This window comes from Schistocerca nitens, chromosome 9 (assembly GCF_023898315.1).
Source record: "Schistocerca nitens isolate TAMUIC-IGC-003100 chromosome 9, iqSchNite1.1, whole genome shotgun sequence".
In the NCBI taxonomy this organism is placed as follows: domain Eukaryota; kingdom Metazoa; phylum Arthropoda; class Insecta; order Orthoptera; family Acrididae; genus Schistocerca; species Schistocerca nitens.
The window spans coordinates 15,992,415-16,019,506 of record NC_064622.1 but is presented as its reverse complement, the minus strand read 5'-3'; the positions used below and the strand labels follow the sequence as shown (position 1 = coordinate 16,019,506).

General features: G+C 43.2%; 1 protein-coding gene across 26 annotated transcripts in view; it reads left to right on the top strand.

The window, feature by feature from the left end:
* LOC126203013 (UDP-glycosyltransferase UGT5-like) overlaps positions 1-27,092 on the top strand; it is a 972,471-nt gene that overhangs the window by 599,309 nt on the left and 346,070 nt on the right. For 4 of the 26 annotated variants that reach the window (XM_049937220.1, XM_049937216.1, XM_049937219.1 and 1 more), the window contains one exon: positions 3,407-3,542. The exons of 17 other annotated variants lie outside the window; for them this stretch is intronic. In XM_049937220.1, coding sequence (XP_049793177.1) covers positions 3,407-3,542 — 136 coding nt within the window. Of the gene's footprint in view, positions 1-3,406; positions 3,791-27,092 lie in introns of those variants that run through there. 5 more of the 26 variants (XM_049937234.1, XM_049937231.1, XM_049937239.1 and 2 more) reach the window with 2 other exon arrangements.

The window sequence follows — 27,092 nt, the reverse complement described above, 5'->3', positions numbered from 1 at the left end:
CCGACTGCAGTTGGTAAGAGCTGATCGTTGGGTGGGAGAGTGCCTGAGAGACAACGCCGACATGCACCCAAGTTGTCAAGAGGCACTGAGCACGCGGCTGGTGGCTGCATAATGGTGTGGGCTGTGTTTCCATGGAGTGGACTGCGTCTCTTAGTCCAACCTAACCGATCATTGACTACAAATAGTTATGTCTGGTTGCTTGGGGACCATGTGCAACTATTCATGGACTTTTGTTCCGAAAAAGCCATGGAATTTTTATGGATGACAGTACGCCACATCAGTGGGCCACAGTTCTCGCCACTGGTCTGAAGAAAATTCTGTACAACCCGAGCGAAAGATTTGACCACCCAGATTACCCGATAAGGATCCCACCGAACATTTATAGGACATAAACGAGAGTCAGTTCGTGCAAAAACACCTGCTCCGGCAACATTTCCGCAGTTATGGACGGCTGTAGAGACAGCATGCCTCAATATTTCTGCAGGGGAGTTTCAAATCTTGTTGAGCGCATGCTACGTCGAGTTGCCGCACTCCGTCGAGCAAAAGGAGAGCCGACACGATATTAGGAGGTGTTGGGGTTGGGTTGTTTGGGGGAAGAGGCCAAACAGCAAGGTCATCGGTCTCATCGGGTTAGGGAAGGATGGGGAAGGAAGTCGGCCGTGCCCTTTCAAAGGAACCATCCCAGCATTTGCCTAGAGCGTTTTAGGAAAATCACAGAAAACCTAAATCAGGATGGCCGGACGCGGGATTGAACCGTCGTCCTCCCGGATGCGAATCCAGTGTGCTAACCACTGCGCCACCTCGCTCGGTTTAGGAGGTGTCCCATGACTTTTGACACCTCAGTGTTCATTCAAATTATTTTGAAGATACCGTTAATTCTTTAGTAATGGCGGTTTATGGCAAGTAAAATTATGTATTTTTTTAAAATTAGTAACATGTCGTACAGACGGGTAAGGCACGCTTCGTCAGTCGTGCACCATCTTGTACCTTGAACCAGAAGATCTCTGTACAATGGAATACGTGGTATTTGCAAATGAACTGGATTTCTTTAATGTCTTAACAATTTTCTCTGGCTTGAAAACGGAAATTTGTTTTATTTGCTCAAAGCTTCTGTTTCAAGATTGTAATTGGTTTCCGATTATAGCCGGCCGTGGTGGCCGAGCGGTTCTAGGCGCTTCAGTCCGGAACCGCGCGACTTCTACGGACGCAGGTTCGAATCCTGCCTCGGGCATAGATGTGTGTGATGTCCTTAGGTTAGTTAGGTTTAAGTAGTTCTAAGTTCTAGAGACTGATGACCTCAGATGTTAAGTCCCATACTGCTCAGAGCCATTTGAACCATTTTTTTCCGATTATATTTCTTCTTAGTTTGTTTTCACTTTGGTATGTGATAGAGTAATAACATAACACACAGACTGTTCAATACAGTACTGCAGCAGTTTTAAATCAGAATAGAGTATTTGTTCGTAGGTACATTACCATGTTGTACCTTGGAATAGTTTTTCACATTTGCGAAACCCCTACGTTTCCGAAATAATTTTTGTAATTTCTGAAAAAGACGCAGAATAATTCCAACTGCGATCATATGGGGCATGACTGGACTGAGGATTTGTTGGTAGGGACAGAGAGTAGGGTACAGTGCATGAGGGTGATTGAAAGATGTAAAAGTCACTTCAGATGTTCCCGGAGGATATTGTTGGGACTCTTTTGTTTAATATTGTGTATTAATGGCCCGTAACAGAATCTTAATCGCAACTTGAGACATTTTGCAACCGGTGGCAGCTATTGCTTGTAATATAACATTTAAATCAATAGCCCCAGCATCTTTGGGTGACAAAAAACTAGCTCCAATACCAGAATCATCAAAACTCAATGAAACTTCTGATTGATCAGTCATATATAACTTCTCCTGTTTAAACTCTACCATCTGTGATGACTGTTTCGTTTTTAACTCATCAGATAAACTATCATCCAATAAATTAACAATTTCTGCTTTCTGCTTTACTACAGGGGTCTGTATTACTGAATCATTGCCCCTTTCCACACTACTGTCAGGAGACAATACTTCATATTTCACTTTAACATTACTACTTTCATGCATATTTACACTTGAACCGTTGTCTGGATTTACAGTTCCTTCAACAGACATAGGCTCTGATTTAAGTTTAACCTTGGTTTCTTCTGGCAGTTCCATTTCCGACAGTCTTTTAGTGCAGGTTAGTAAAAGTTTTAACAGCTTTTCACTTAACTTTGTTCCTTCTGCATGACGTATGGCGTTGCCTGCGCGGCGTACCACGATTACTGATGCGACGCAACGCGTTGAACTGCAGATGGCATATATATATATATGCAGTAAAACTTATCCGTTTTTAAGCTACGCTACAGATCAATTTATTTGTGAAAATACAAAGTACAATCTCCAACGAACTTTACATATTCACATACACCTTTGCCTTTAGACCATATATACACAGATTCATTAACAGATATCTTACGTCTACTTCTAGTATAAAGGGATAATGGGGAAGGTGAGGTATAGACAGATTTTCCGAAGTCTTTATTTGCCAATTCTCCAATATGGTAGGTTCGGTAGGCGATGATATCGCGATCGACGAAACTCTCGAGGCCTGCAACTGATGGAACCCCGCTACCTCCACGTACAATGGCTACAGTTAACCATCCGTTGCCGTGGGTAAATGTGTCGTTGATGTCGATGCTGAAGTTCAGCCTGCATCCTCGAAACACACATGGTCCCTCAATCAGTCCCTCAATATGCAGTAAAACTTATGCAAAACCGTCGAATAAGTTAGTATACACTAGTGAACACAATTAATTACACAGACACAATTCACTTCCCCGTACAAGCCGTGCAAACCAAAACTAAAGTACATTGTATGTGTAGAGAGTAACTCCTGCTGTGGCTGGCATATCCAATAGTCTCTGCGGCTGTGGCTATGGCAATATTGAAAATTAACTCGATAGGTATCAAATGAAGAGTTATGAGAATGAATGCATGAAGAAAGGTCTTTTGGACCACATACCAGGATAAGGGGTTGATAAATCATTCATCTGTTATGGCGTCCATTAATAGTTAATAGGCCACTGTGTGGGGATATACAGGAGCCGAATAGAAGGGACAGCTGAAGACTGGGACATACTAGCCAAAGGTCAGTAACCTGAAAGTATACAACATACGTAAATATAGAAACATAATTTGTATACAAGCGTAAGCATCCTTTCTCTGGAGAAGTATAGCCGTTAGTGACAACAGTGTATGATTTACTGTCTGTATGTGATGCCTACTGAAGTATAAATATTCTGTTATCTAAATCATCTGTATTCCAGTAACAATAGCTGTAGTTAATTTCAAGAGCTGTAGTTTCTCTATCTGTTGATTCTCGGTGTGCAGGTACCGAGAGAAAGCCCAGCGGTTGTCCAGGATCTTCAACGACCGGCCGGTGAAGCCGCTGGACGAGGCTGTCTACTGGACAGAGTACGTGATCAGGCACCAGGGGGCGCCACACCTCAGGTCCGCGGCGCTGGACCTCGCCTGGTACCAGTACTTGCTGCTAGATGTCGTCGCCGTGCTGGTAGCCGCAGCCGCGGTGCTGCTCCTAGCGGCGGGGATCGCAATCAGGGCCGGACTGCGGCTACTGAAGCGGACTGCTGGCGGATCCAAAGCTAAGAGGACCAGCAGCAAGTCCACCAAGAGAGACTGATAGTTGCCTTATTATTTATATGTTGGATATAAGTAATACGAACACTCCCCAGTCAACCTAATAAAACGTGTTTATACAAATATAGGATCTAACAATGATTAATCAACTCACGACTGTAAAACCTCGCCCACTTGTTATCCCTGATGATCCACCCACCCACTTAAGCAACACTGATGCCCTCAACCATGATCCACAGCTAATTTTTGTAGCCATTCATACCCTACATATAGACAGCGTCTGAAGGCAATGCAGTCAAAATTTCCTTCGTCACCAAATACTCTGAAGCCATTCATGCCAGTGACAGAATACTGTATCTTTCACTATCATGCTTCCACAGAATATTTATGGACTCTGTAATACTGCTGATTTTTGATTGCCAAATGTATGAAAGTAGCCGACATTTTGTGTTTATTATCGTGCCTAATGGCTAGTGATAACTGGCCTGACGACAGAGGCGTTTCAATAGTATCATGGTTCCATACGACTATTGATTGAATTATAGGTTGCAACACAGTTAGAGACATTGTTAAGTTTTCAAATTAGAGAGATATATATTCCTTTTGCACACCAAATAAGAGACACTTTAAATTTACCCACTCTTAATCTCCACATACACCAGACAAATTCAAATATTAATTGGCATATGCCGCTCTGCTAATACACACACCTGTCCAACAGCGTGATCCAGTCGACATGACAGTCTAACAGCAGGTATCGTGGTTGATCCAAACACTGCTGTAACTTTCATTTATATTCTGCTCCACAACTCTATTTTATATTCATGCTAAACAGACAATACACTTCCTCGCCAGTTCGTGTAATTATTACTCTTTGCTTACGGTCTGCTCACGGTAACCGGTTATTTGTTCAGCTGTCGTTTTTGTCATTGCCTCACTGACTTCTCTCCCACAATTTTAACAACTGAACAACAACATTAACCACACAGTACTGTCGCTTCCTAGATTTCGATAATGGATGTCTGCGTACATTCGTTACATGTACAAGTTCACAATAACGCTGAATAAGGGATCAAGGACCCCTTATAACACTTCCACACTTGTGTGGGTTACACAGTCTATCAAACCACGCTACCATCCCGCTCACTATCCAGCTACATGTCAACGGATATGTCACGATGTGCGGACAGGTCCCTTTCTCCCACTGTTTTGGAGAGGCTCGGATTTGGAGGGGGGGCACCTGGTATGACTTCAGGCCACGCCTGGTAGTGATTGAGGGTACGGACACCCTGCCTCCACATGTAAAACATGTGGAGGCAGGGTGTCTACAACCTATCTGTCTGAGGCTGAGGTACATCCGTGGCCAGTAACGTCCCAAGATCTGTCTCTGCTAGAGCATGTGTGGGGCTATCTTGGACCTCAATTCTACCCCAGTCTATCTGTCGAGGATATCAAGGGCTAGTTATAATAGTTGTGGGAGAACTCGCTCCAGGAGTGGATACAAGGGTTGTATGGCATCCTACCGAATGAATCACTGCATGCAACTTGGACGGAGAGGTTGGAACGTCATACTAACAACTGGCTAATACCGCCAAGATCTTTGTGAATTTGAATCGACCTTGTTATCACTGAAGCAACATCACATACCCTCTTAACGCTTGAAGCACTCTTAATCAATGTTATTCGTTATATCATATTGTCTTGTCACATTTCTGTCCTAGCAACGTTGTGTCAACTGTTTAAGTTGATAGTCACAGTGTGCAATCTGCCACCTTTAAAGAACTTTAGCAGTAAAACCACTTTTCTTCTACCAGAAGTTTGGGTGAACTAACTGAAGCTTTCAGTTACACCATTCCTTACTGTTATATACCTCCTCTTCAGACACAACCTACTACACCATAGACTCGTCCCAAACGTATGATTCAGACACTCTCCCTCAACTTTCATCGCTACTTTCATTACTAACGTAGCACCATTACTACTTGGGTGTTACTGTGGAAAATAGCAGCTGACTCACAGTAACTGAGGAAGCCATAAGCACAAGGTAGCCATCAAGACTTCAGGATGCCAGTTGCAGCAGCAGGGAAGTTTATGCATTGCGAGGCAGTCCAGAAAGAGCACCACAATCATGCCGATGCAGTGGAAACGTGTGCGCCCTTGCAGGCTGCGCCAGGCAGTTTCAACACTGCCAAGGCCTGGAATTGTTATTCCACATTTGGCTGTGAACAATATGTCAGAACATCAAATGAGCTTACTCGTAAATAACCATATCTGACACCAAATGAAGTGGCACAGCTTGAAGAGCCACTTCTGTGCAGGGTTGGTTTGCAGCAGTTAGCTCATGGCGAGTGTGCAGGCTCAGGAAAACAATATCAGAGAGGTACATATTTTATAGAGCTTCTTGTTACTACACATATAACAGTGTGGTGCGGCAGCCATGTCTCCTTTAGCGTTCAGCGTGGTTGACTCTTGTTGCGTTGCATGGCCAGCTGTGAGCAGGTGAGCCGACTCTCACGTCTGCAACTGAGAATGCTGAACTGACAGACTTTGAACGCGGCATGGTATTCGGAGCTACACGCGTGGGACAATCCCTTTCGGAAATTGGGAGGTAATTGGATACTCCGAGATCCATAGTGTCAAGAGTGCGCCGAGAATGCCACATTTCGGGAATTACCTTTCACCACGGACGAAACAGTGGCCAATGGCATTCACTAAACTACCCAGAGCAGTGGCGCTTGCGTAATGTCAGTGCTAACAGACAAGCAACACTGCGTGAAATAACCGCATAAATCAACGTGGGACGTCCGACAAACGGTACCTGTTACGACAGTGTAGGCGGAATGTGGCGTTAATGGGCCGGCGTGAGTGTCTTTGCTGACAGCGCGACATCGCCTGCAGCGCATCTCCTGGACTCGAGACCGTATCGGTTGGATCCTAGACAACAGTGAAACCGTGGCCTGGTCAGATGAGTCCCGACTGCAGTTGGTAAGAGCTGATCGTTGGGTGGGAGAGTGCCTGAGAGACAACGCCGACATGCACCCAAGTTGTCAAGAGGCACTGAGCACGCGGCTGGTGGCTGCATAATGGTGTGGGCTGTGTTTCCATGGAGTGGACTGCGTCTCTTAGTCCAACCTAACCGATCATTGACTACAAATAGTTATGTCTGGTTGCTTGGGGACCATGTGCAACTATTCATGGACTTTTGTTCCGAAAAAGCCATGGAATTTTTATGGATGACAGTACGCCACATCAGTGGGCCACAGTTCTCGCCACTGGTCTGAAGAAAATTCTGTACAACCCGAGCGAAAGATTTGACCACCCAGATTACCCGATAAGGATCCCACCGAACATTTATAGGACATAAACGAGAGTCAGTTCGTGCAAAAACACCTGCTCCGGCAACATTTCCGCAGTTATGGACGGCTGTAGAGACAGCATGCCTCAATATTTCTGCAGGGGAGTTTCAAATCTTGTTGAGCGCATGCTACGTCGAGTTGCCGCACTCCGTCGAGCAAAAGGAGAGCCGACACGATATTAGGAGGTGTTGGGGTTGGGTTGTTTGGGGGAAGAGGCCAAACAGCAAGGTCATCGGTCTCATCGGGTTAGGGAAGGATGGGGAAGGAAGTCGGCCGTGCCCTTTCAAAGGAACCATCCCAGCATTTGCCTAGAGCGTTTTAGGAAAATCACAGAAAACCTAAATCAGGATGGCCGGACGCGGGATTGAACCGTCGTCCTCCCGGATGCGAATCCAGTGTGCTAACCACTGCGCCACCTCGCTCGGTTTAGGAGGTGTCCCATGACTTTTGACACCTCAGTGTTCATTCAAATTATTTTGAAGATACCGTTAATTCTTTAGTAATGGCGGTTTATGGCAAGTAAAATTATGTATTTTTTTAAAATTAGTAACATGTCGTACAGACGGGTAAGGCACGCTTCGTCAGTCGTGCACCATCTTGTACCTTGAACCAGAAGATCTCTGTACAATGGAATACGTGGTATTTGCAAATGAACTGGATTTCTTTAATGTCTTAACAATTTTCTCTGGCTTGAAAACGGAAATTTGTTTTATTTGCTCAAAGCTTCTGTTTCAAGATTGTAATTGGTTTCCGATTATAGCCGGCCGTGGTGGCCGAGCGGTTCTAGGCGCTTCAGTCCGGAACCGCGCGACTTCTACGGACGCAGGTTCGAATCCTGCCTCGGGCATAGATGTGTGTGATGTCCTTAGGTTAGTTAGGTTTAAGTAGTTCTAAGTTCTAGAGACTGATGACCTCAGATGTTAAGTCCCATACTGCTCAGAGCCATTTGAACCATTTTTTTCCGATTATATTTCTTCTTAGTTTGTTTTCACTTTGGTATGTGATAGAGTAATAACATAACACACAGACTGTTCAATACAGTACTGCAGCAGTTTTAAATCAGAATAGAGTATTTGTTCGTAGGTACATTACCATGTTGTACCTTGGAATAGTTTTTCACATTTGCGAAACCCCTACGTTTCCGAAATAATTTTTGTAATTTCTGAAAAAGACGCAGAATAATTCCAACTGCGATCATATGGGGCATGACTGGACTGAGGATTTGTTGGTAGGGACAGAGAGTAGGGTACAGTGCATGAGGGTGATTGAAAGATGTAAAAGTCACTTCAGATGTTCCCGGAGGATATTGTTGGGACTCTTTTGTTTAATATTGTGTATTAATGGCCCGTAACAGAATCTTAATCGCAACTTGAGACATTTTGCAACCGGTGGCAGCTATTGCTTGTAATATAACATTTAAATCAATAGCCCCAGCATCTTTGGGTGACAAAAAACTAGCTCCAATACCAGAATCATCAAAACTCAATGAAACTTCTGATTGATCAGTCATATATAACTTCTCCTGTTTAAACTCTACCATCTGTGATGACTGTTTCGTTTTTAACTCATCAGATAAACTATCATCCAATAAATTAACAATTTCTGCTTTCTGCTTTACTACAGGGGTCTGTATTACTGAATCATTGCCCCTTTCCACACTACTGTCAGGAGACAATACTTCATATTTCACTTTAACATTACTACTTTCATGCATATTTACACTTGAACCGTTGTCTGGATTTACAGTTCCTTCAACAGACATAGGCTCTGATTTAAGTTTAACCTTGGTTTCTTCTGGCAGTTCCATTTCCGACAGTCTTTTAGTGCAGGTTAGTAAAAGTTTTAACAGCTTTTCACTTAACTTTGTTCCTTCTGCATGACGTATGGCGTTGCCTGCGCGGCGTACCACGATTACTGATGCGACGCAACGCGTTGAACTGCAGATGGCACTCCAACGGCTGTTGTGTGTTTACGTGACCCACAACTGCAGGTGCGGCTCCGGCTGCTCCGACGGACGACTGCGCCGGCAGCGCCGCTAGACTCAGTGCCAGCTCCGTCAATCCAGATGCGTTGTTGATCCAATTGCGTCGTCCACATGCACACGTAACACTTTCACTGTTCTATTACTCAGTTGCGTGTCGCATTTCACTCCCGAATCCGAATATTTAAAAATCACTTTCACTTTTACTCAATTTCTTTATTTTCCCGGCCGATGCACCATATGTGGGGCGGCGGTTAGAAAATTTATGGTGGTTGAAAATTTTGTAGAATGTAGAAACACTTCACGGCCGATTAACCATATGTGGGGCGGCGGGTGGAAAATAAATGTTGATATTTATTGTAATGTTGAATGTAATGTAGAAAAGATGCAATTCCCTGCCGTTTTACCATATGTGGGGCGGCGGGTGGAATTAACTGTTATATAACTGTTCCTATTATTTATGCTGTTGTTTTGCCGTTCTCAACATTGGATCTCTAACTACAATTTTGGCAACCAGAAAGTGATTAGCAAAACGTGAAGCCTGTAATTAGAATTCCTAGTGCCCACTTCATCTGAGAAATACACTTATAGCTACAGCTTATAGCTCTAAGGAATTAGGAGATTGTCTGGGATTCATAATCAAAAAACGATCAAAGATGAAAAAAAAAAAGAATCCACACAATCTGACTAACAGAGCAGTTCAGAGTCTAATGCGCTGATGCAACTATAACTGTCCAAATTAAATGTTTAAGTGAATGCTCGCCATAATTTGATGATAATGTTCATCAAACGCCACGCTAAATAATGGTAGAATGTGTGTCCCACGATGGCATGTGAAAATACGACATACGCAAACTGAAGCTAGATAATTAAAATCATTCCAGAATTAACACTTCACTCGAAAATGATTTCATGGTTACGCGTAACCCGAGTAACTTAATACGGCATCCGAGGCTGTTTATAGCAATGATACCGATGCGACGCGACTCCCGACACAGATGGTGTGCTATTCAGCGTCTGGAGAGAACTGGGGCCTTGCTTCCTCGTGCAGCATTCTTATATATAAAGCCGCGGTGCGGACGGCTAAGGGAACGCCTGATCAAATCGGCTCTCCCGACTAGCCGCTGGGCTAGTAATGCACCACTTCAAGTTACCGAATAAATCATAGCTTCTTTTGCTGATGGCAGATGAAGCTCTCAATTTAAATCCGCATTTAACACACAGGTAAGTAACCATAATAAAAGTTTGACGTGGCTAAGTTAAATATTTTGGGCGAGAGAATTCATTTAATTACATTGCACGCAGTAGACGAGCTCTGAACTTGCCCTCTGGAGATACGCTATCGCTATAGTTTTATAGTTATTCAAATGAAACTTCTCACATCTTTATGGTTATAGCGGATCTCCATTCTACTTAAATATAAACATCCTAGCCTTATTTATTAGCCTACTTAATCTATCTTGCTTCCTTAATTTTTAAGACGAAAACCAGAAAATTATGAATTTCAACAAAAATCTTAATTTGTGAGATCCAAAGTACTGTTTCTATTACATTATTATGGAAAAGGAATGTAAATATAAATTTTTAAGTCTCTAGCTCTTTTATGTTGCGCCAATGATTTTTACAGAAAAAGGTCCAAATTTCGAAAATGGTTAAAGTTATTAAACTGACATTCAACACATGTTGATTTAGTATTACTCCTGACATGCTAGAAACGTTTTAGGTAATTTGCTTGATTTTTAAAGTATTGCGCAACATTTATGACGTCAGAGCTAGTTACAACGGACTGGCTGGCACACAATGGAAAGACTGATGTGAATTTACTACGGCGTGAGTAGGCTGCTTCCCTACACCACCACAAGTAAGATGTTAAGCAAATCACATGTACGGAGTCATAATTGTAGCGCACTTTTTTGCTAACTAATGGAGAAAGATACATTTACCGTTCGATTCAACACGAAAAGTACAATCTTAAATTAATGCACCAGAAAAATTAAACTTTAAAGGAATGAAAGCAGTGCAATGAAACGTTGTGTGCCCTTTCTGGGCATGAACTAAAATCATACAACTCGTGTAATTACGTTTGTGACATTTCTGGGCTTGCAGTATAAACTGGTGGCATGCAAAAATGGACAAATAAGTAAAATGACAATGACAAATTATAATAAACATTTGTGTGCCATCTTTGGCATAAACTAAAACCACACAAATTCCATAAATAGCTTGGCACACTCTCTGGGTTGGGTTGCGCTCATCTGGTGGAAGAGACCAAACGGCGAGGCCATCCGTCCCATCGGATTAGAGAAGGACGGCGAAGGAAGTCGGCCGTGTCCTTTCAAAGGAACCATCCCGTCATTTGCCTGAAGCGATTTAGGGTAATCACGGAAAACCTAAATCAGGATGGCCGGACGCGGGACTGAACCGTCGCCCTCCCGAATGCCAGTAGTTGTCACATATGCTTCTATTCAGTAGCTGGTTCTCCACTATCCAGTGATTCTGATTTATCAATTAATAAACAAACAAAATTCCGAAGTGGGCAAATTTCCAGACCGCCATTTCACGACGTGCGCGCGAACCTATCATAGACGTGCTTTGTTCTGACTGGTCCGCTAACACAGAAGGCTCTGTATTAAAATCTAGCTGCCGGTATACCCGTGTTCGGGACTGGTCGGTTTACGGTGGGCGCGTCGGTTCATTTTGAGAGACTGGAGTGCATTTTTGCGTCAGGGTACTTATTATTCAACAACAATAAACTGAGGTGACAAAATTTCGTGCAATACATCCTAAAGTCGTGTCGAACCTCTTTTTGCCGGAGTAGTGCAGCAAATCGACGTGGCATGGACCCAACAAGCCCTTGGAAGCCGCCTGCGGAAATACTGAGCGTTGCTGCCTCTCCAGCCGTCCATAATTGACAAAGTTATACTGGTGCAGGATTTTGTGCACGAACTGATCTGTCGATTGTATCCAGTAAATTTTCGATGGGATTCATGTCCAATGATTTCGGTGGCCAAGTCATTCGCTCGAACTATCGAGAATGTTCTTCAAACCAATCACGAACGAATGTGGCCGGTGACATGGCGCACTATATCCATAAAAATTCCATCCTTATTTGTGAACATGGTTGCAAATGGTCTCGAAGTAGCCAAAGATAATCTTTTCCAGTCAGTGATCTGTGCAGTTGTACCAGAGGACGCGGTACATTCCTTGTAAACACAGTCCACACCTGTATGTAGGCACCACCAGCTTGCACAGTGCCTTGTTGACAACTTGCGTCCGTACCTCTGTGGGGGTGCGCTACATTCGAACCCTATCATCAGCTCTTATAAGCTGAAATCGGGACTCACGTGACCAGGCCACAGTTTTCCAGTCGCCTAGAGTCCAACGGATATGGTCGCGAGCCCAAGGAAGGCGCTGCAAGGGATCTCGCGCTGTTAGCAAAGGCGCTCGCGTCGGTCGTCTGCTGCCACAGCCCATCAACGCTCCATTTCGCAGAAGTGTCCTAACGGATGCGTTCGTCATACGTCCCACATTCATTTCTGCCGTTATTTCACGCACTGTTGCTTGTCTGTTATCACTGACAGCTCTACCTAAACGCTGCTGCTCTCGGTCCTTAGGCGAAGGCCGTCTGCCATTGTCTTGTCCGTGGTGAGAGGTAACGCCAGAAATTTGGTATTCTCGGCACACTCTTGACGCTGTGGACCTCGGAGTATTGAATTTCCTAACGATTTCCGAAATGGAATGTCCCATGCGCCTAGCTCCAACTACGATTCCGCGTTCAGAGTCTGCTAAGTCCCATCGTGCGGTGTAATGTAGTCGAAAACCTTTTCACATGAATCGCCTGAGTCCAAATGACACATCCCCCAGTACACCGCCGGTTTTTACCGTGTTCGCGCGATACTACCGCCATCTGCATGTGTCCATATCGCTATAGCACGACTTTCGTCACCTCATTGTTTATACTTGTAGTAAATGTATTTAATTCTCTTGATCCTGCTTTTGCATGATTGTGTAATGGCAGAGTGCAACATAACGGGATTAGGTCACCACTTGATCACAAGATTATACAGGGTGGTCCATTGACAACGACCGGGCCAAATATCTCACGAAATAAGCGTCAAACGAAAAAACTACAAAGAACGAAACTTGTCTAGCTTGAATGGGGAAACCAGATGGCTCTATGGTTGGCCCACTAGACGGCGCTGCCATAGGTCAAACGGATATCAACTGTGTTTTTTTAAATAGGAACCCCCATTTTTTATTACATAGTCGTGTAGTACGTAAACAAATATGAATGTTTCAGTTGGACCACTTTTTTCGCTTTGTGATAGATGGCGCTGTAATAGTCACAAACATATGGCTCACAATTTTAGACTAACATTTGGTAACAGGTAGATTTTTATATTAAAATTCAGAACGCAGGTACGTTTCAACATTTTATTTCGGTTGTTCCAATGTGATACATGTACCTTTGTGAACTTTTCATTTCTGAGAACACATGCTGTTACAGCATGATTACCTGTAAATACCACATTAATGCAATAAATGCTCAAAATGATGTCCGTCAACCTCAATGCATTTGGCAATACGTGTAACTACATTCCTCTCGACAGCGAATAGTTCGCCTTCCGTAATGTTCGCACATGCATTGACAACGCGCTGACGCATCTTCTCAGGCGTTGTCTGTGAATCACGATAGCAAATATCCTTCAATTTTTCCCACAGAAAGAAATCCGGGGACGTCAGATCCGGTGAACGTGCGGGCCATGGTATGGTGCTTCGACGACCAATCCACCTGCCATGAAATATGATATTCAATACCGCTTCAACCGCACGCGAGCTATGTACCGTTCATCCACCATGTTGGAAGTACATCGCCGTTCTGTCATGCAGTGAAACATCTTTTAGTAACATCGGTAGAACATTACGTAGGAAACCAGCATACACTGCACCATTTAGATTGCCATCGATAAAATGGGGGCCAATTATCCTTCCTCCCATAATGGCGCACCATACATTAACCCGCCAAGGTCGCTGATGTTCCACTTGTCGCAGCGATCGTGGATTTTCCTTTGCCCAATAGTGCATATTATGCCGGTTAACGTTGCCACTGTTGGTGAATGACGTTTCGTCGCTAAATAGAACGCCTGCAAAAAATCTGTCATCGTCCCGTAATTTCTCTTGTGTCCAGTGGCACAACTGTACACGACGTTCAGAGTCGTAGCCATGCAATTCCTGGTGCATAGAAATATGGTACGGGTGCAGTCGATGTTGGTGTATCTCAACACCGACGTTTTTGAGATTCCCGATACTCGCGCAATTTGTCTGCTGCTGATGTGCGGATTAGCCGCCAGCAGTTACAACACTTACTTGGGCATCGTCATTTGTTGCAGGTCGTGGCTGACATGTCACATGTGGCTGAACGCTTCCTGTTTCCTTAAACAACGTAACTATCCGGGGAACGGTCCGGACACTTGGATGATGTGGTCCAGGATACCGAGCAGCATACACAGCACACGCCCGTTCGGCATCTTGATCACACTAGCCATACATCAACACGATATCAACCTTTTCCGCAATTGGTAAAGGGTCCATTTTAACACGGGTAATGTATCACGAAGCAAATACCGTCAACACTGACCGAATGTTACGTGATACCACGTACTTATATGTTTGTGACTATTACAGCGCCATCTATTACAAAGTGAAAAAAGTGGTCCAACTAAAACATTCATATTTCTTTACGTACTACACGAATATGTAATAAAAATATGGGGGTTCCTATTTTAAAAAACGCAGTTAATATCCGTTTGACGTATGGCAGCGCCATCTAGCTCGCCAACCATAGCGCCATCTGGTTTCCTCCTTCAAGCTAGACAAGTTTCGTTCTTTGTAGTTTTTTCGTTTGATGCTTATTTCGTGATATATTTGGCCCGGTCACGATCAGTGGGCAACCCTGTACACACTTTTTAAATTTAGGTCGACCGTCGCAGTGCACTGTACAACGAAACCAACAATGAACTTTTACATCTCTAGAGGAGCGCTCAGGAAGACTCTTTCGAGTGCATCGCATGAAACCACAGAGCCTACTGTTTGGATGCCACGGCAGAGACAGTTTCGCTATCTGTGCCCCCGCGTATCTGGAGTGGTTCGGGTCAGAGCTCGCCTATCTGGTGAGGTCAGTTGTCTGGCCAAACGGTTCACTAAACGGTAGCGATGCCTCAGTACAACTCGAGATTCGTGGGCTGAAGAGGACAGAGTAATTTGCAGACACAATGGAAGTAAGTTGGCACAGCCCACGGCGCCTGACGCTTGCGAAAACTAGTGCAGTCAAACTGGCTCCGTCTTACCGGCTGATTGCGTTTAATGTACTCAAAAGTGATTCTGGTGGAAGTTGAAGTGGTGGGAACGCGTACGTAATTTGAGAAAGGTCGCGTGTTAGATCTCGAGGAGCCTGAGTAGTAAAATGCGGTAGAAAGATACAGGAAACGTATTTTAATCTTCTTCTTCTTCTTTTCTTCGTGCCCTTGTCACGCATCTGCGCGGGTTCGGCATGGTGAGTAACAGATTTTGCATGGTTAGTTTCAGGGATTAGCCCTGGGGACGGAATGTGTATATACCAAACGTCTGCGTATAGTGTTGTTTATATGAAAGTGAGTGAAAGTTATCTATAATGCTGTTCGTTGGTAATCACATCAACTGAGAACTGCTAGACCGATTTGGCCAATTTTTTAATAAAAAAGTTCGTAGTAGTCCGAATAAGAATTTAGGGGAAGACAAACTGGAAAGTTTGCCCGGAATAATGTAAAATTCTGGAAAACCTGAAAGTACTTTATTCTATGGGATTTTTGAATGAACTCAAGAGCATAAATCACGATTCGGACAGTGGACATCAGTAATTTTTATTTTATTTTGTTCGTTATGGAAAAATTATCAGGAAGGAAATTTCTGGACGCTAAAAAAAAATAATAATTTTTGTACGCACTGACGATTACAACTGAAGATAGGAACGACATATTCGATTGAGACTTTTTTCTTTTCTTCGTTATGTTCCCAGGATGGAAGGAACTCAGTGGAATGTGTTTTACTGCTATCGGTGTAAATAGATGTTAGTGCTACATCTTATTTTGTTAGCGGTCGTGCGGTAGTGTTCTCGCTTCCCGCGCCCGGGTTCCGGGTTCGATTCCCGGCGGGGTCAGGGATTTTCTCTGCCTCGTGATGTCCTTAGGTTAGTTAGGTTTAAGTAGTTCTAAGTTCTAGGGGACTGATTACCATAGATGTTAAGTCTCATAGTGCTCAGAGCCATTGTTAGATGGCGAAGCGATACGTGTTTGTTTTTCTTCTTCTTCAAAAAATGGTTCAAATGGCTCTGAGCGCTATGGGACTTATCTGAGGTCATCAGTCCCCTAGACTTAGAACTACTTAAACCTAACCAACGGAAGGACATCACACACATCCATGCCCGAGGCAGGATTCGAACCTGCGACCGTAGCAGTCGTGCAGTTCCGGACTGAAACGCCTAGAACCGCTCGTCCACCACGGCCGGCCTTCTTCTTCAGATTTTGCGTGTGTAGTAACTGGTAGCTATAAAAAATTAATTATTAAATTAAACTACAGTTAATTAAAATTGAAGAGTGTTGCCCTTCATCTAACACTGCTTTTTATGAGCGGACTGTTCAATGCATTTCAGTTATCATAAATGTGTGGATTTGATTTGAGTAAGTAGAATTGCTGTATAATTTGTGCCTTGTATACTCCTAATGCCTGAAGAACGCGCTCTGCAAAAAATAAAATTTAATAGTATCATTTGTCGGGACTGGTAACAGGAAAAATCATAATACTAATACGTAAACATTGAAAATTGAAGACCAGTTTTTAATATTAATCATAAAGGAGGTCAACGAAACACATATATAAAGCTGCTTTGCCGTAAATGTGCACAAATAAACAATTTGTGTACGTAGCCGTTAAGAGAGGTAAAAGGAAACAGACATACACATTAGAAAAGTTTGCCTCTTCCTTTTACGCTGCTACCAGGTTCTACTTCGCTTACCGATAACGTGCTATGGTAGAAACGACGTGCGAAAGTAATAACGTTTCACGAAATCTCATTCTACGGACGCTCATATTTGAATGTTGCGGATTGTTCAGCTGACGTAACACACGGATGCTTGGCAACTACAGTGCCTTAATTGCTAGGCTGTTGATGTTTTCAGCAGAGGAAAACAAAACGTCACAGTAAAGACGCCTTCAGAGCAACACAGACTGCACATAACCATGTTTACTGGCGTCGTGTTTTCGCTTACTTTTGTCTAAGAGTAAACGGAACTGAATTTGTATTCATTTGCCACTGCTACCACAAAATTTCAACTAAAGTTCTAATTTTCAATTTCTGCATTTTGAATAGCTACGACTTCCCTTATTATCTGGGAACTATATTGTTTTAGGCTAAGTCTCGAAGAAGAACGCTAACGGGTCAGACTGAAAGACGAAGAGCTAAAGAGAAACAAGTTTTGCGTAGACGAAGCAATATGAGTCAGCGGAAAAATGCTCCAGTCGGAGCACAGAAAGGCGGATGCGTTCCTCTTTAAAAGACTCTGACAGAGAAGTGGGGAAACGGCTGCGTCAACTCTCTTGCCATCTTCCTCACCAAACATTTTGGCGTGCGGACGTATTCTAAATTCTTTTTCCCAGTCTCTCTTCGTACTTCAGCTTTCACTCCCTCTGACTGCCACTGTTTATGCTCGTGTCTCCCGCACTCTCTCCTTTTCTCCCGTTGAGATTTACAGTGCATCCCACTGCCAGTGGTTCCTCTCTCACATACACTGTATCCTTTTGTCATTCTCTTCCACTGTCACTATCTCCACGATACTCAGCTCTATACCCTCGTGCTTAAAATTTTGGACCTTTGTGGTCTAGAATGACGTCGACGTTCTGATTGATCTCAAAGACATTCCCATGGGCCGGGATTCTGGGTGGGCCAGACCACTTCAGGAATGTCGTTCTCTACAAACCATTGTTCCACACAGGCTGCTTTATGACAGGGTGCATTGAATACACTAACCAGATACATAAGGATGTAAGTTGCAGTAAGTACTGGAAGATGAAAAAGCATGGAGAGCTGCATCAAACCACTCCCGGGACTGAAGTCCACAAGAGAGAGAGCATTGTCTTGCTGACAGAAAGCTTCCTCTGGTTTCATATCTTGAGGGAGAATGAGCTGCCATTCTTGTGCACACAACCACATCCCTCACTAAGAGTATTCCCAGGAGAGTTAGAGATCTTATAAAGGCGAAAAGCCGACACAGTATATATTAATTTACGAAGATAATAAGCTTTCGGGTATTTTTGATCAGTCAGTGCACATATCTTCGTTACGTACCAAAAAATTACAGTTCCCCGGAGTGTCTTTCTGTCTGTGTATAAAGGCTAACCTCAGGAACTGCTGTGGCGATATTGGTGCAGTTTTCACTGATAGATAGACTCATTCACCAGGGATATTTCCGTATATAATTTGTTACCGCTACGCCAGACAATTCGACCTGCCGTATATACAGGATAAAGCGAAATTCGGGCTTCGCAGCGCGATTACTCACATACCAGCGATAAAAAATGTTTGTCACAAAATTTCGTGCGGCGAGTACATCCGCAGTAAAAGGACGTTAAAGAATGGCAATCTGGCAACACTGTTACCACATGTACGATAATTATCTCTGTCAGCACATGGTAATCTGCCGTACAGTTGGTGCAGTGGATAGAGTTTTGAGTTAGCGTGCACAAGGTCGATAGTTCGATCCTGGGTTGAGGTATATGTTTTTTTTATTTGGTAAATGTAGTCCAGGTGGTACGGTATCAGGCATCAAAAATCAACAGCGATTGCAGCAGATCCTCTAGAAAACATCTGCACTTATATACTACAATGGTAGAAATGGAAGATTGGTCAGCTTTGAAAGAAGCCCTTTCCACGTCGTGGGCGTGAATTTATTCGCACCATTTAATCTACTGGATGTTTTCTTTGTACCCTCCTCCAATGGTCCCATAAAAAGCACTCCGTCTTCAGGCCACAAGGGGCCCATCGGGATCATCCGACCGCCGTGTCATCCTCAGTTGAGAATGAAGGTAGGAGGGGCGTGTGGTCGGCACATCGCTCTCCCAGTCTTTATGCTGGTTTTCTTTGACCGAAGCCGCTACTGTTCGGTCGAGTAGCTCCTCAATTGGCATCACGAGGCTGAGTGCACACCGAAAAATGGCAACAGCGCATGGCAGCCCGGATGGTCACCCATTCAAGTGCCGGCCACGCCCGACAGCGCTTAACTTCGGTGATCTCACGGGAAACGGTGTATCCACGGCGGCAAGGCCGTTGCCCAGTGGTCCCATCGATTAGTACCAACTATTATTGTTGCCTCATTCAGGTCCATTACATTTCGTTAGTGCCTTGCGTTACCAATAGGACTGGGAACGTGCTTTGTGAATCTTGTCCAAACTCGGTTACTATTTGTATGTGTTATCACCATGGTCCCACTAATTATGCCTTTCAACATTGAGTCAGATAACCGCACGTTGTTTAGTATGTATCTCAATGTTTTATTATTATTATTCTTCTATCGATGGGATTGTGGAAACATCATGTCTGTTACCGTTAGGGAAGCAGTGCAATTCGAAACCAAACATTTCACAGTTAGTGCTGTCGCGATGAATCATGCAGAGCAATATTTGTCAAAGGTGTAATGCGTGTTAGGTGGAACAGCCCGCAGGACTGACGGCGTGTTTATACTGTATGCTCTGTCCGCCAGACAGGGACTAGTTGCGAGCGGCGACTCCAATGTACATCTACATCTACATCTACATCTATACTCCGCGAGCCACCTTACGGTGTGTGGCGGAGGGTACTTATTGTACCACTATCTGATCCCCCCTTCCCTGTTCCATTCACGAATTGTGCGTGGGAAGAACGACTGCTTGTAAGTCTCCGTATTTGCTCTAATTTCTCGGATCTTTTCGTTGTGATCATTACGCGAGATATATGTGGGCGGTAGTAATATGTTGCCCATCTCTTCCCGGAATGTGCTCTCTCGTAATTTCGATAATAAACCTCTCCGTATTGCGTAACGCCTTTCTTGAAGTGTCCGCCACTGGAGCTTGTTCAGCATCTCCGTAACGCTCTCGCGCTGACTAAATGTCCCCATGACGAATCGCGCTGCTTTTCGCTGGATCATGTCTATCTCTTCTATTAATCCAACCTGGTAAGGGTCCCATACTGATGAGCAATACTCAAGAATCGGACGAACAAGCGTTTTGTAAGCTACTTCTTTCGTCGATGAGTCACATTTTCTTAGAATTCTTCCTATGAATCTCAACCTGGCGCCTGCTTTTCCCACTATTTGTTTTGTGTGATCATTCCACTTCAGATCGCTCCGGATAGTAACTCCTAAGTATTTTACGGTCGTTACCGCTTCCAATGATTTACCACCTATGGCATAATCGTACTGGAATGGATTTCTGCCCCTATGTATGCGCATTATATTACATTTATCTACGTTTAGGGAAAGCTGCCAGCTGTCGCACCATTCATTAATCCTCTGCATGTCTTCCTGGAGTACGTACGAGTCTTCTGATGTTGCTACTTTCTTGTAGACAACCGTGTCATCTGCAAATAGCCTCACGGAGCTACCGATGTATAGACGTAAGGAATTTTCTCATTGTAAACCTCTAAACCAGTGTGGCAGATGTATGGCATACACAAACGATGAATATTTGGATACGCTTCTGGTCCTTGGTGAATCTGATAACCGGGCTGGTATTGCTCGTGAATATGCTGTTAGGTATCCTCGCCAATGCTATCCAGATAAAAATGCGTTTCGTCGTCTGGAGCTGCACCTTCGGGAGTCAGGTTCTCTCCTCCCACCATCGCATGACAGAGGTCATCCACGGACTCGCTGTACTCCAGCTACTGAGGAAGCTATTCTGGAGGTCATACACCAAGAACCTTAGCGACGCACACGTAGCGTAGCAAGGCACCTGCGTGTCTCGCAACGCACGGTCGTTAACTTGCTGCACTAGCATGGGCTGCACCCCTATCGTTATGCTTTCAAGCAACACCTGCATCCTGCAGATCGCCATCAGAGAATGCAATTCTGTGAATGGTTCCAACAAGAACAGGAAGCCAACGATGGCTTTGTGAACACCATAATATGGTTGGATGAAGAAGCATTCACTCGTGAGGGTGTCATCAGTCTGCACAATGCCCATCATTGGTGTGAGGTTAACCCGCAAGTCACCTGCGATCATGGGTATCAAGTTCGATTTGGTATCAACGTCTGGGCCGGAATATTGGGCGACAGGTGTTGTGGCCTTTACGTGTTGCCTGACGGGTTAGCTGCGCGATGGTATCATGTATTCCTATCAAACAATCTGCCTTATGCGCTGGAATATGTTCCACTACATGTTCTGCAGAGAATATGGTTCCAACAGGATGGTGCACCTCCACACTCTGGAATTAATGTGCGACAGTATTTGGACAGAACATTTCCAGGAAAATGCGTCGGACATGGAGGTTCAGTTGTATGGCCACCGCGTTCACCTGACCTACATCCCCTGGAGTTCTTCCTGTAGGGACACCTGAAGGATCACGTGTACTCTATTCCGCCGACGAATGTGAAAGAATTGATGGCGTGTGTTCAAGGGTCCAGAGCTGTAAGATCCGGCTGTTGCCGCAATGTTTGGACGTGCAGGGAGGTCACTTTGAGCATCTGTTGTTCTGAGGACAACGTATTCTGTTGTGAAGGTCATGCGGTCATTAATATGGACATTATTATAGTCACTGGTTACTAATGTGCGACGTCTGTGTGCTCGTATTACATGTAGTATAAATCACAAGAAGATGTTGTGTTATTGTACTGCGCTATCATCTTTAGCATCTCGAAATTGATATAGTTTTTGTAGTTATTTTGTCCTGTAACAGGTCATTTGTTTCAACTGTCTGTTTCTAATTTGACTAACCACGTATTTGTAATGTTCAGCGTTGCAAAATGTTGTAAGTTTAGGATACCGAATGAAATTAGCAAATAAAATATGCGCCCTATCACAGGATCGAACCCTCGATGTCGTGCATGCTCTCGCGTCCGTCGGCCGTCGTAATTTAATATATTATTATTATTATTATTTTGATTCTTGCCGACTTACGTGGTGGGCCTTAATAAACATGATATTTCATTCAATTTTGATTTACGATTACATGCTTGCGTGAAGTTCTCCTTTTTAACAATATTAATCTTAAATTATTTGTTACGTTAATAAAAGTTAGACTGGCTGAATCTTAAAACATGAGCATATAAGTTGAACAATGGAATAAACTTTTCATATTAATTTCCTCGGCTAGTCAATTCACTTTAAAGCAAAAAATCTTTAGTTATTGATTACAATTGCGGCCCACACACTCGCGAGAGTATTTTTTCTTACCTCCGTTAACCACTACATTGTAGTCGGAGTCCTGGCTCTGGATCTCGGATGTAGTACTGAAAATAAGAACTTAAAGTATTTTCTGCAACGTCGGGCGGCTGTGGGGAAAAATGTATATTATGTTAATAGCGGGCGAGTATTTCGCTTCCGATAAATTTTATAAGTAAATATCGCCACGTAATGGCGTCGTTGGCTGCATCGGCCGCTGCCATTGTTGAACTGTAAATTACTCGAATGCAGGTTAATTCAAGGAAGGCAGACATGAAATCGGGATCACCTCTTACAAATTAAAAGAGAACAATAATATTAAATCAATATATTATCTGCTTAATTAGAACAAATATGCTTATATTTGCCATCACTCGCAAGATGTCTGTCTACACGCAATCAAGACAAGAGAAGAAGTGAAGACGACTAAAAAATTAACAAAAGAGCGTATCTTGTCGTCTCTTTAGATCATTTTGTTATATTTCTTTGCCCTCGAAACTTACACAGAGAAATTATTATAATATAGAGAAAAATGTATGTTCGCCTGAGCGGCTAGTGTCCACTTATTATTCAAATTTCAAATGGCTCTTCTTTATAAATACCGTTTTTTAAGTCTTTTCGTAATACAGCGCTGGGGACGCTATAATGCTAACCCAAAACTTTATCCACTGCTCCAACTGTACAGCACGACTGAAAGGTGCTGACAGAGACACTTACCATACATTTGGTTACAGCGCTGCCAGATTGCCACTTTTTAACGGCCGTTTTCTGCGGATGTACTCACCGGCCAAAATTTGGTGAGAGATATTTTGTTATCGTTGCCACGTGAGGAGTCGCGCTGCGATGCCCGAGTGCGTGAATTTCGCTTCACCCGGTGTAATGGCGATGAAAATGTTTCCATTCCAAGGTCGCACTAACCCCTTACTTGTAGGCAAGGGGTTAGTGCTGTTTAATAATTACAGTCATTAGCCAAGTGAAATTTCAGCAGACTACCGTACTGGCTGTTCCCACCGTACTGGCTGTTCCATAAATTGCCAAACTTCAGCTACCTGCTGCCATGACAGTTGGATTCTGAAAGCTGAAAGTACATGGCGCACCTTGATTTAAGCCTCTGCTGTGTATGCACCTGCTACTCAGGAGTTTACGACTACAGCCAGAAGGCAGACTTGTTTCTTCATTTCCCACCAGAAGCCCATCCGAATACAGGCCGAAGAATCGTTACAACAAGACATCGACATCCACCAGTTATCTCTACATTTTGTGAAAGAAATTGAAGTTTGTTCATCATAAATTAAATCCATTCTCCTGAAAAAATCGGATTCATCTTTTGTGTCAGCTTTAATGAAATTAGTTATCCTCATTTATTTCTGCTACTGTCCAAATCAAGACTGCAGACCATTGTTCTGAATAGGAAGTGTATCACATATGCCGTGAGTAAAACATCGGGCCGGCCGCGGTGGCCGAGCGGTTCTAGGCGCTTCAGTCCGGAACCGCGCGACTGCTACGGTCGCAGGTTCGAATCCTGCCTGGGGTATGGATGTGTGTGATGTCCTTAGGTTAGTTAGGTTTAAGTAGTTCTAAGTTCTAGGGGAGTGATGACCTCAGATGTTAAGTCCCATAGTGCTCAGAGCCATTTGAACCATTTTTTTTTTGTAAAGACATTGCTTTTCCATAAAGTCGATATTTTTTTTTCTTTTGTGCATTACCTTGTCATAGTACGTACGTATCATTTATTTCAACTATTCTTTATTTGTTAATACGTCACATTGTTCCTTCATTCATTTTGCTACTGTTTTGTATGTTATCTTGTACGAATATGAATGTTCTGATTTTATATGCTTTGTATATCTTTGGCTGGGCTAGGAGAAGCACTGTGTCAGAGAGAGAGCGAAGGACTATCGATAGAGAGCGTGCGAGTTATTGTGGTATCGTGGTCGGTTCGTGGGTGGACAAACGTTGCAAAGTTCGGCGTGAAAGACGGTGTTACGCGGAGGAACAATTAATTACAGTGCGTCCTCTATGTTAATAGGAGATCGTGCATTATTAAGTGAACAGTAAAACCTGAAAAGTATATCGAGTCTTTGCGGTGACGATTTTACATACTGTGTGAACTTGTGACAATTAGCCGTGAACCAGACACCATTGTCGTGTGGAGACATTAACTGTTAGAATTGCGTGAAAGTGGAACAAACCGAAATGTGAAGTAAAAGAACAGTGCTGTGATTTGATCAAGAAGCATTTGTTATATCATCCAAACTGTCTTAAAGACGACGACGTAAATTGAACTGATGTTTAACGGACTGCTATAGTGATAAACACATGTGACTATTTTCCTGTGGCAACACGGTGAAAGAACTGTGCAAAGTATTGGCATTAACCGGCTATATATCGTAAATACTAAAGACATTGCATAATTCCGACCTACTCGCGCCGCGTGATTAATAAACTTTTCATAATAAAACGTCGCGCGCGTAACGACAACGCACACACTGGAACTATTATTATTGCGTCAGTGCTGCCAGCTGATTCGACTACAACGGAGACGTGGACCACCGCCGTAACTGGAATATTAATGAAACAGGAGGATCCATCATTATCTTCACGCCACGAACCAGGATTCACTTCACACATCGTCCGCGCGGACCACCAATGACGCCATCGAATTGCCTGCAGCAACAGTTCAGACATTAAAAGAAAATTATTACGCTCTCTCTCATTTCAAAATTAAAGACAACTTCAGTTAAATTATCTATTTTAAAAATAATGTCACAATATCAATGTTCAATTTTGTTTAGTTCCAATAAATATTTTTACCATTATTTCGTCTTGTTGACAGTGTTGAAAACCGCCAAATTAAAGTTCAATTAATAATTTTCTTGCAAAATTCTTCTCAGACATTTTGCTGCTCATCATAATTTTATTTTAATGTTTGTGTGTAACTGCTTTTGGAGGGAGTACATATTTTATTTTTGTGCAGTAAAATTAGCTCACATAAAATTACGTATATTACCAACTGATCCTGTCCGCCATTACTGCTTGAAAACTGACCAATAGTGTTTTTGCACCTATTTTCTCAATGGCTGTCAGCTTCAAAACAAAATTACGTATTTCGTGGGCATCTAGCAGATGCGCGATGTCTATATAGGCCCCTACAATATTTTTTTTTTTTTTTACTTCTGCAGGTTTAGTGGAATTATATTGACTTTAATTGTTCATTTGGCCCCTGTTTAAGTGATTAATCGCATATACATAATAATTGTGCTAAATTACCTAATTTATTTTTTTATTATGTAAACATTGGCATACCATATTTAGATTAAAATTGACGTCTTATTGGCCCCACATAAGATTCTGCACGTTCTGACAAAGGCTATGCCAATTTTTTTTTTCTTCGTCCATGACTAACAGGGGTAGTCAGATACCCTGTATAGGTAATGTTTTATTATTTAAAAGATTTTTCTTTTGCAAATGTAGAGAACCAGTTTCTTTACACGTGAAACAGTCACTGGAACTGCAACATTCATAAGAGGAACAATCATTCTCTAAGATGAATGGTTATAAAGGTAATAATTATTGATTTACTGTGATATTTACCGTGCGTTTAATACTGAGTGGTAGGCCAATGTAAGACAATGTACTGCCCTGTCGCCTCTTACAGAAGTTTTGCTCAGTCTGTGGCAACGGCGCGATTTCAGTTCCCTGCTACACGAACCCACTCGATTTATTCTGGCCCTGAACGCACCATCCCTTTCTACCACTACCACTAGTGCATGCTGTGTTTCGATACCTCCTGCATTATTGGTGCTTTGCACTTGCGCATGGTATGTGTGTTCCGTCTGACTGATTGTTAAGAAACAATAGATTGAAATTCACGAGTCAGCACTGACACAAACAAGGAAGAAGAGAAATTCCGATGGACGGTGGCAAGAATGATCTGTACATAAAATTTTATAATTAATACAACGTTTTTTTTTAAAAAAATGAAAGAAACATAACTTTAGCCGCGCGGTCTAAGGCGCTTGTCACGGTCCATGCGCTTCCCCCGTTGGAGGTTCGAGTCATCCGTTGGGCTTGAGTGTGTGCGTTGTCCTTAGCGTGAGTTTAAATTAGACTGTGTAGTGTGTAAGCTTAGGGACCGATGACCTCAGCAGTAGGTCCCATTAGACCTTACCACAGATTTCCAAAATTTCCGTAACTTAACTTCTCGTAATGAAGTGGCTTAATGTGCTTCCTCTACCTCCTACATGCAATTACTTTACACACTATTACTACTCGCAGAATGCAGGCTTAGTAAAGTCTTAGTATTAGTATTGCTGGTCTCGAAGTCTGCAACCGAACTGGAGCGGCTATCGACGAGTGGCTGGTCGAGTCAGCATTGACAGGAGGCTGTGAGCACTCCGTCTTCCTGGAGTGTGGCGTTGCCCGCTCTTTTCACTGGAGATGCCGTTTCGCGACGCTGTGCTGGTCGGTATCCAGTGGATGCTTTTGGACTGCACAGAAACGAACTGCTGTTCCCTTATTTGTGGCTCGATAATAAAAGAATGGCCAAACTATATTTCTGGTGACAAACATTACTAGTACTATGTCATTCATAATAGAAAATGTACTTTTATTTAATTACATTGTGTAGGCCTTAAAT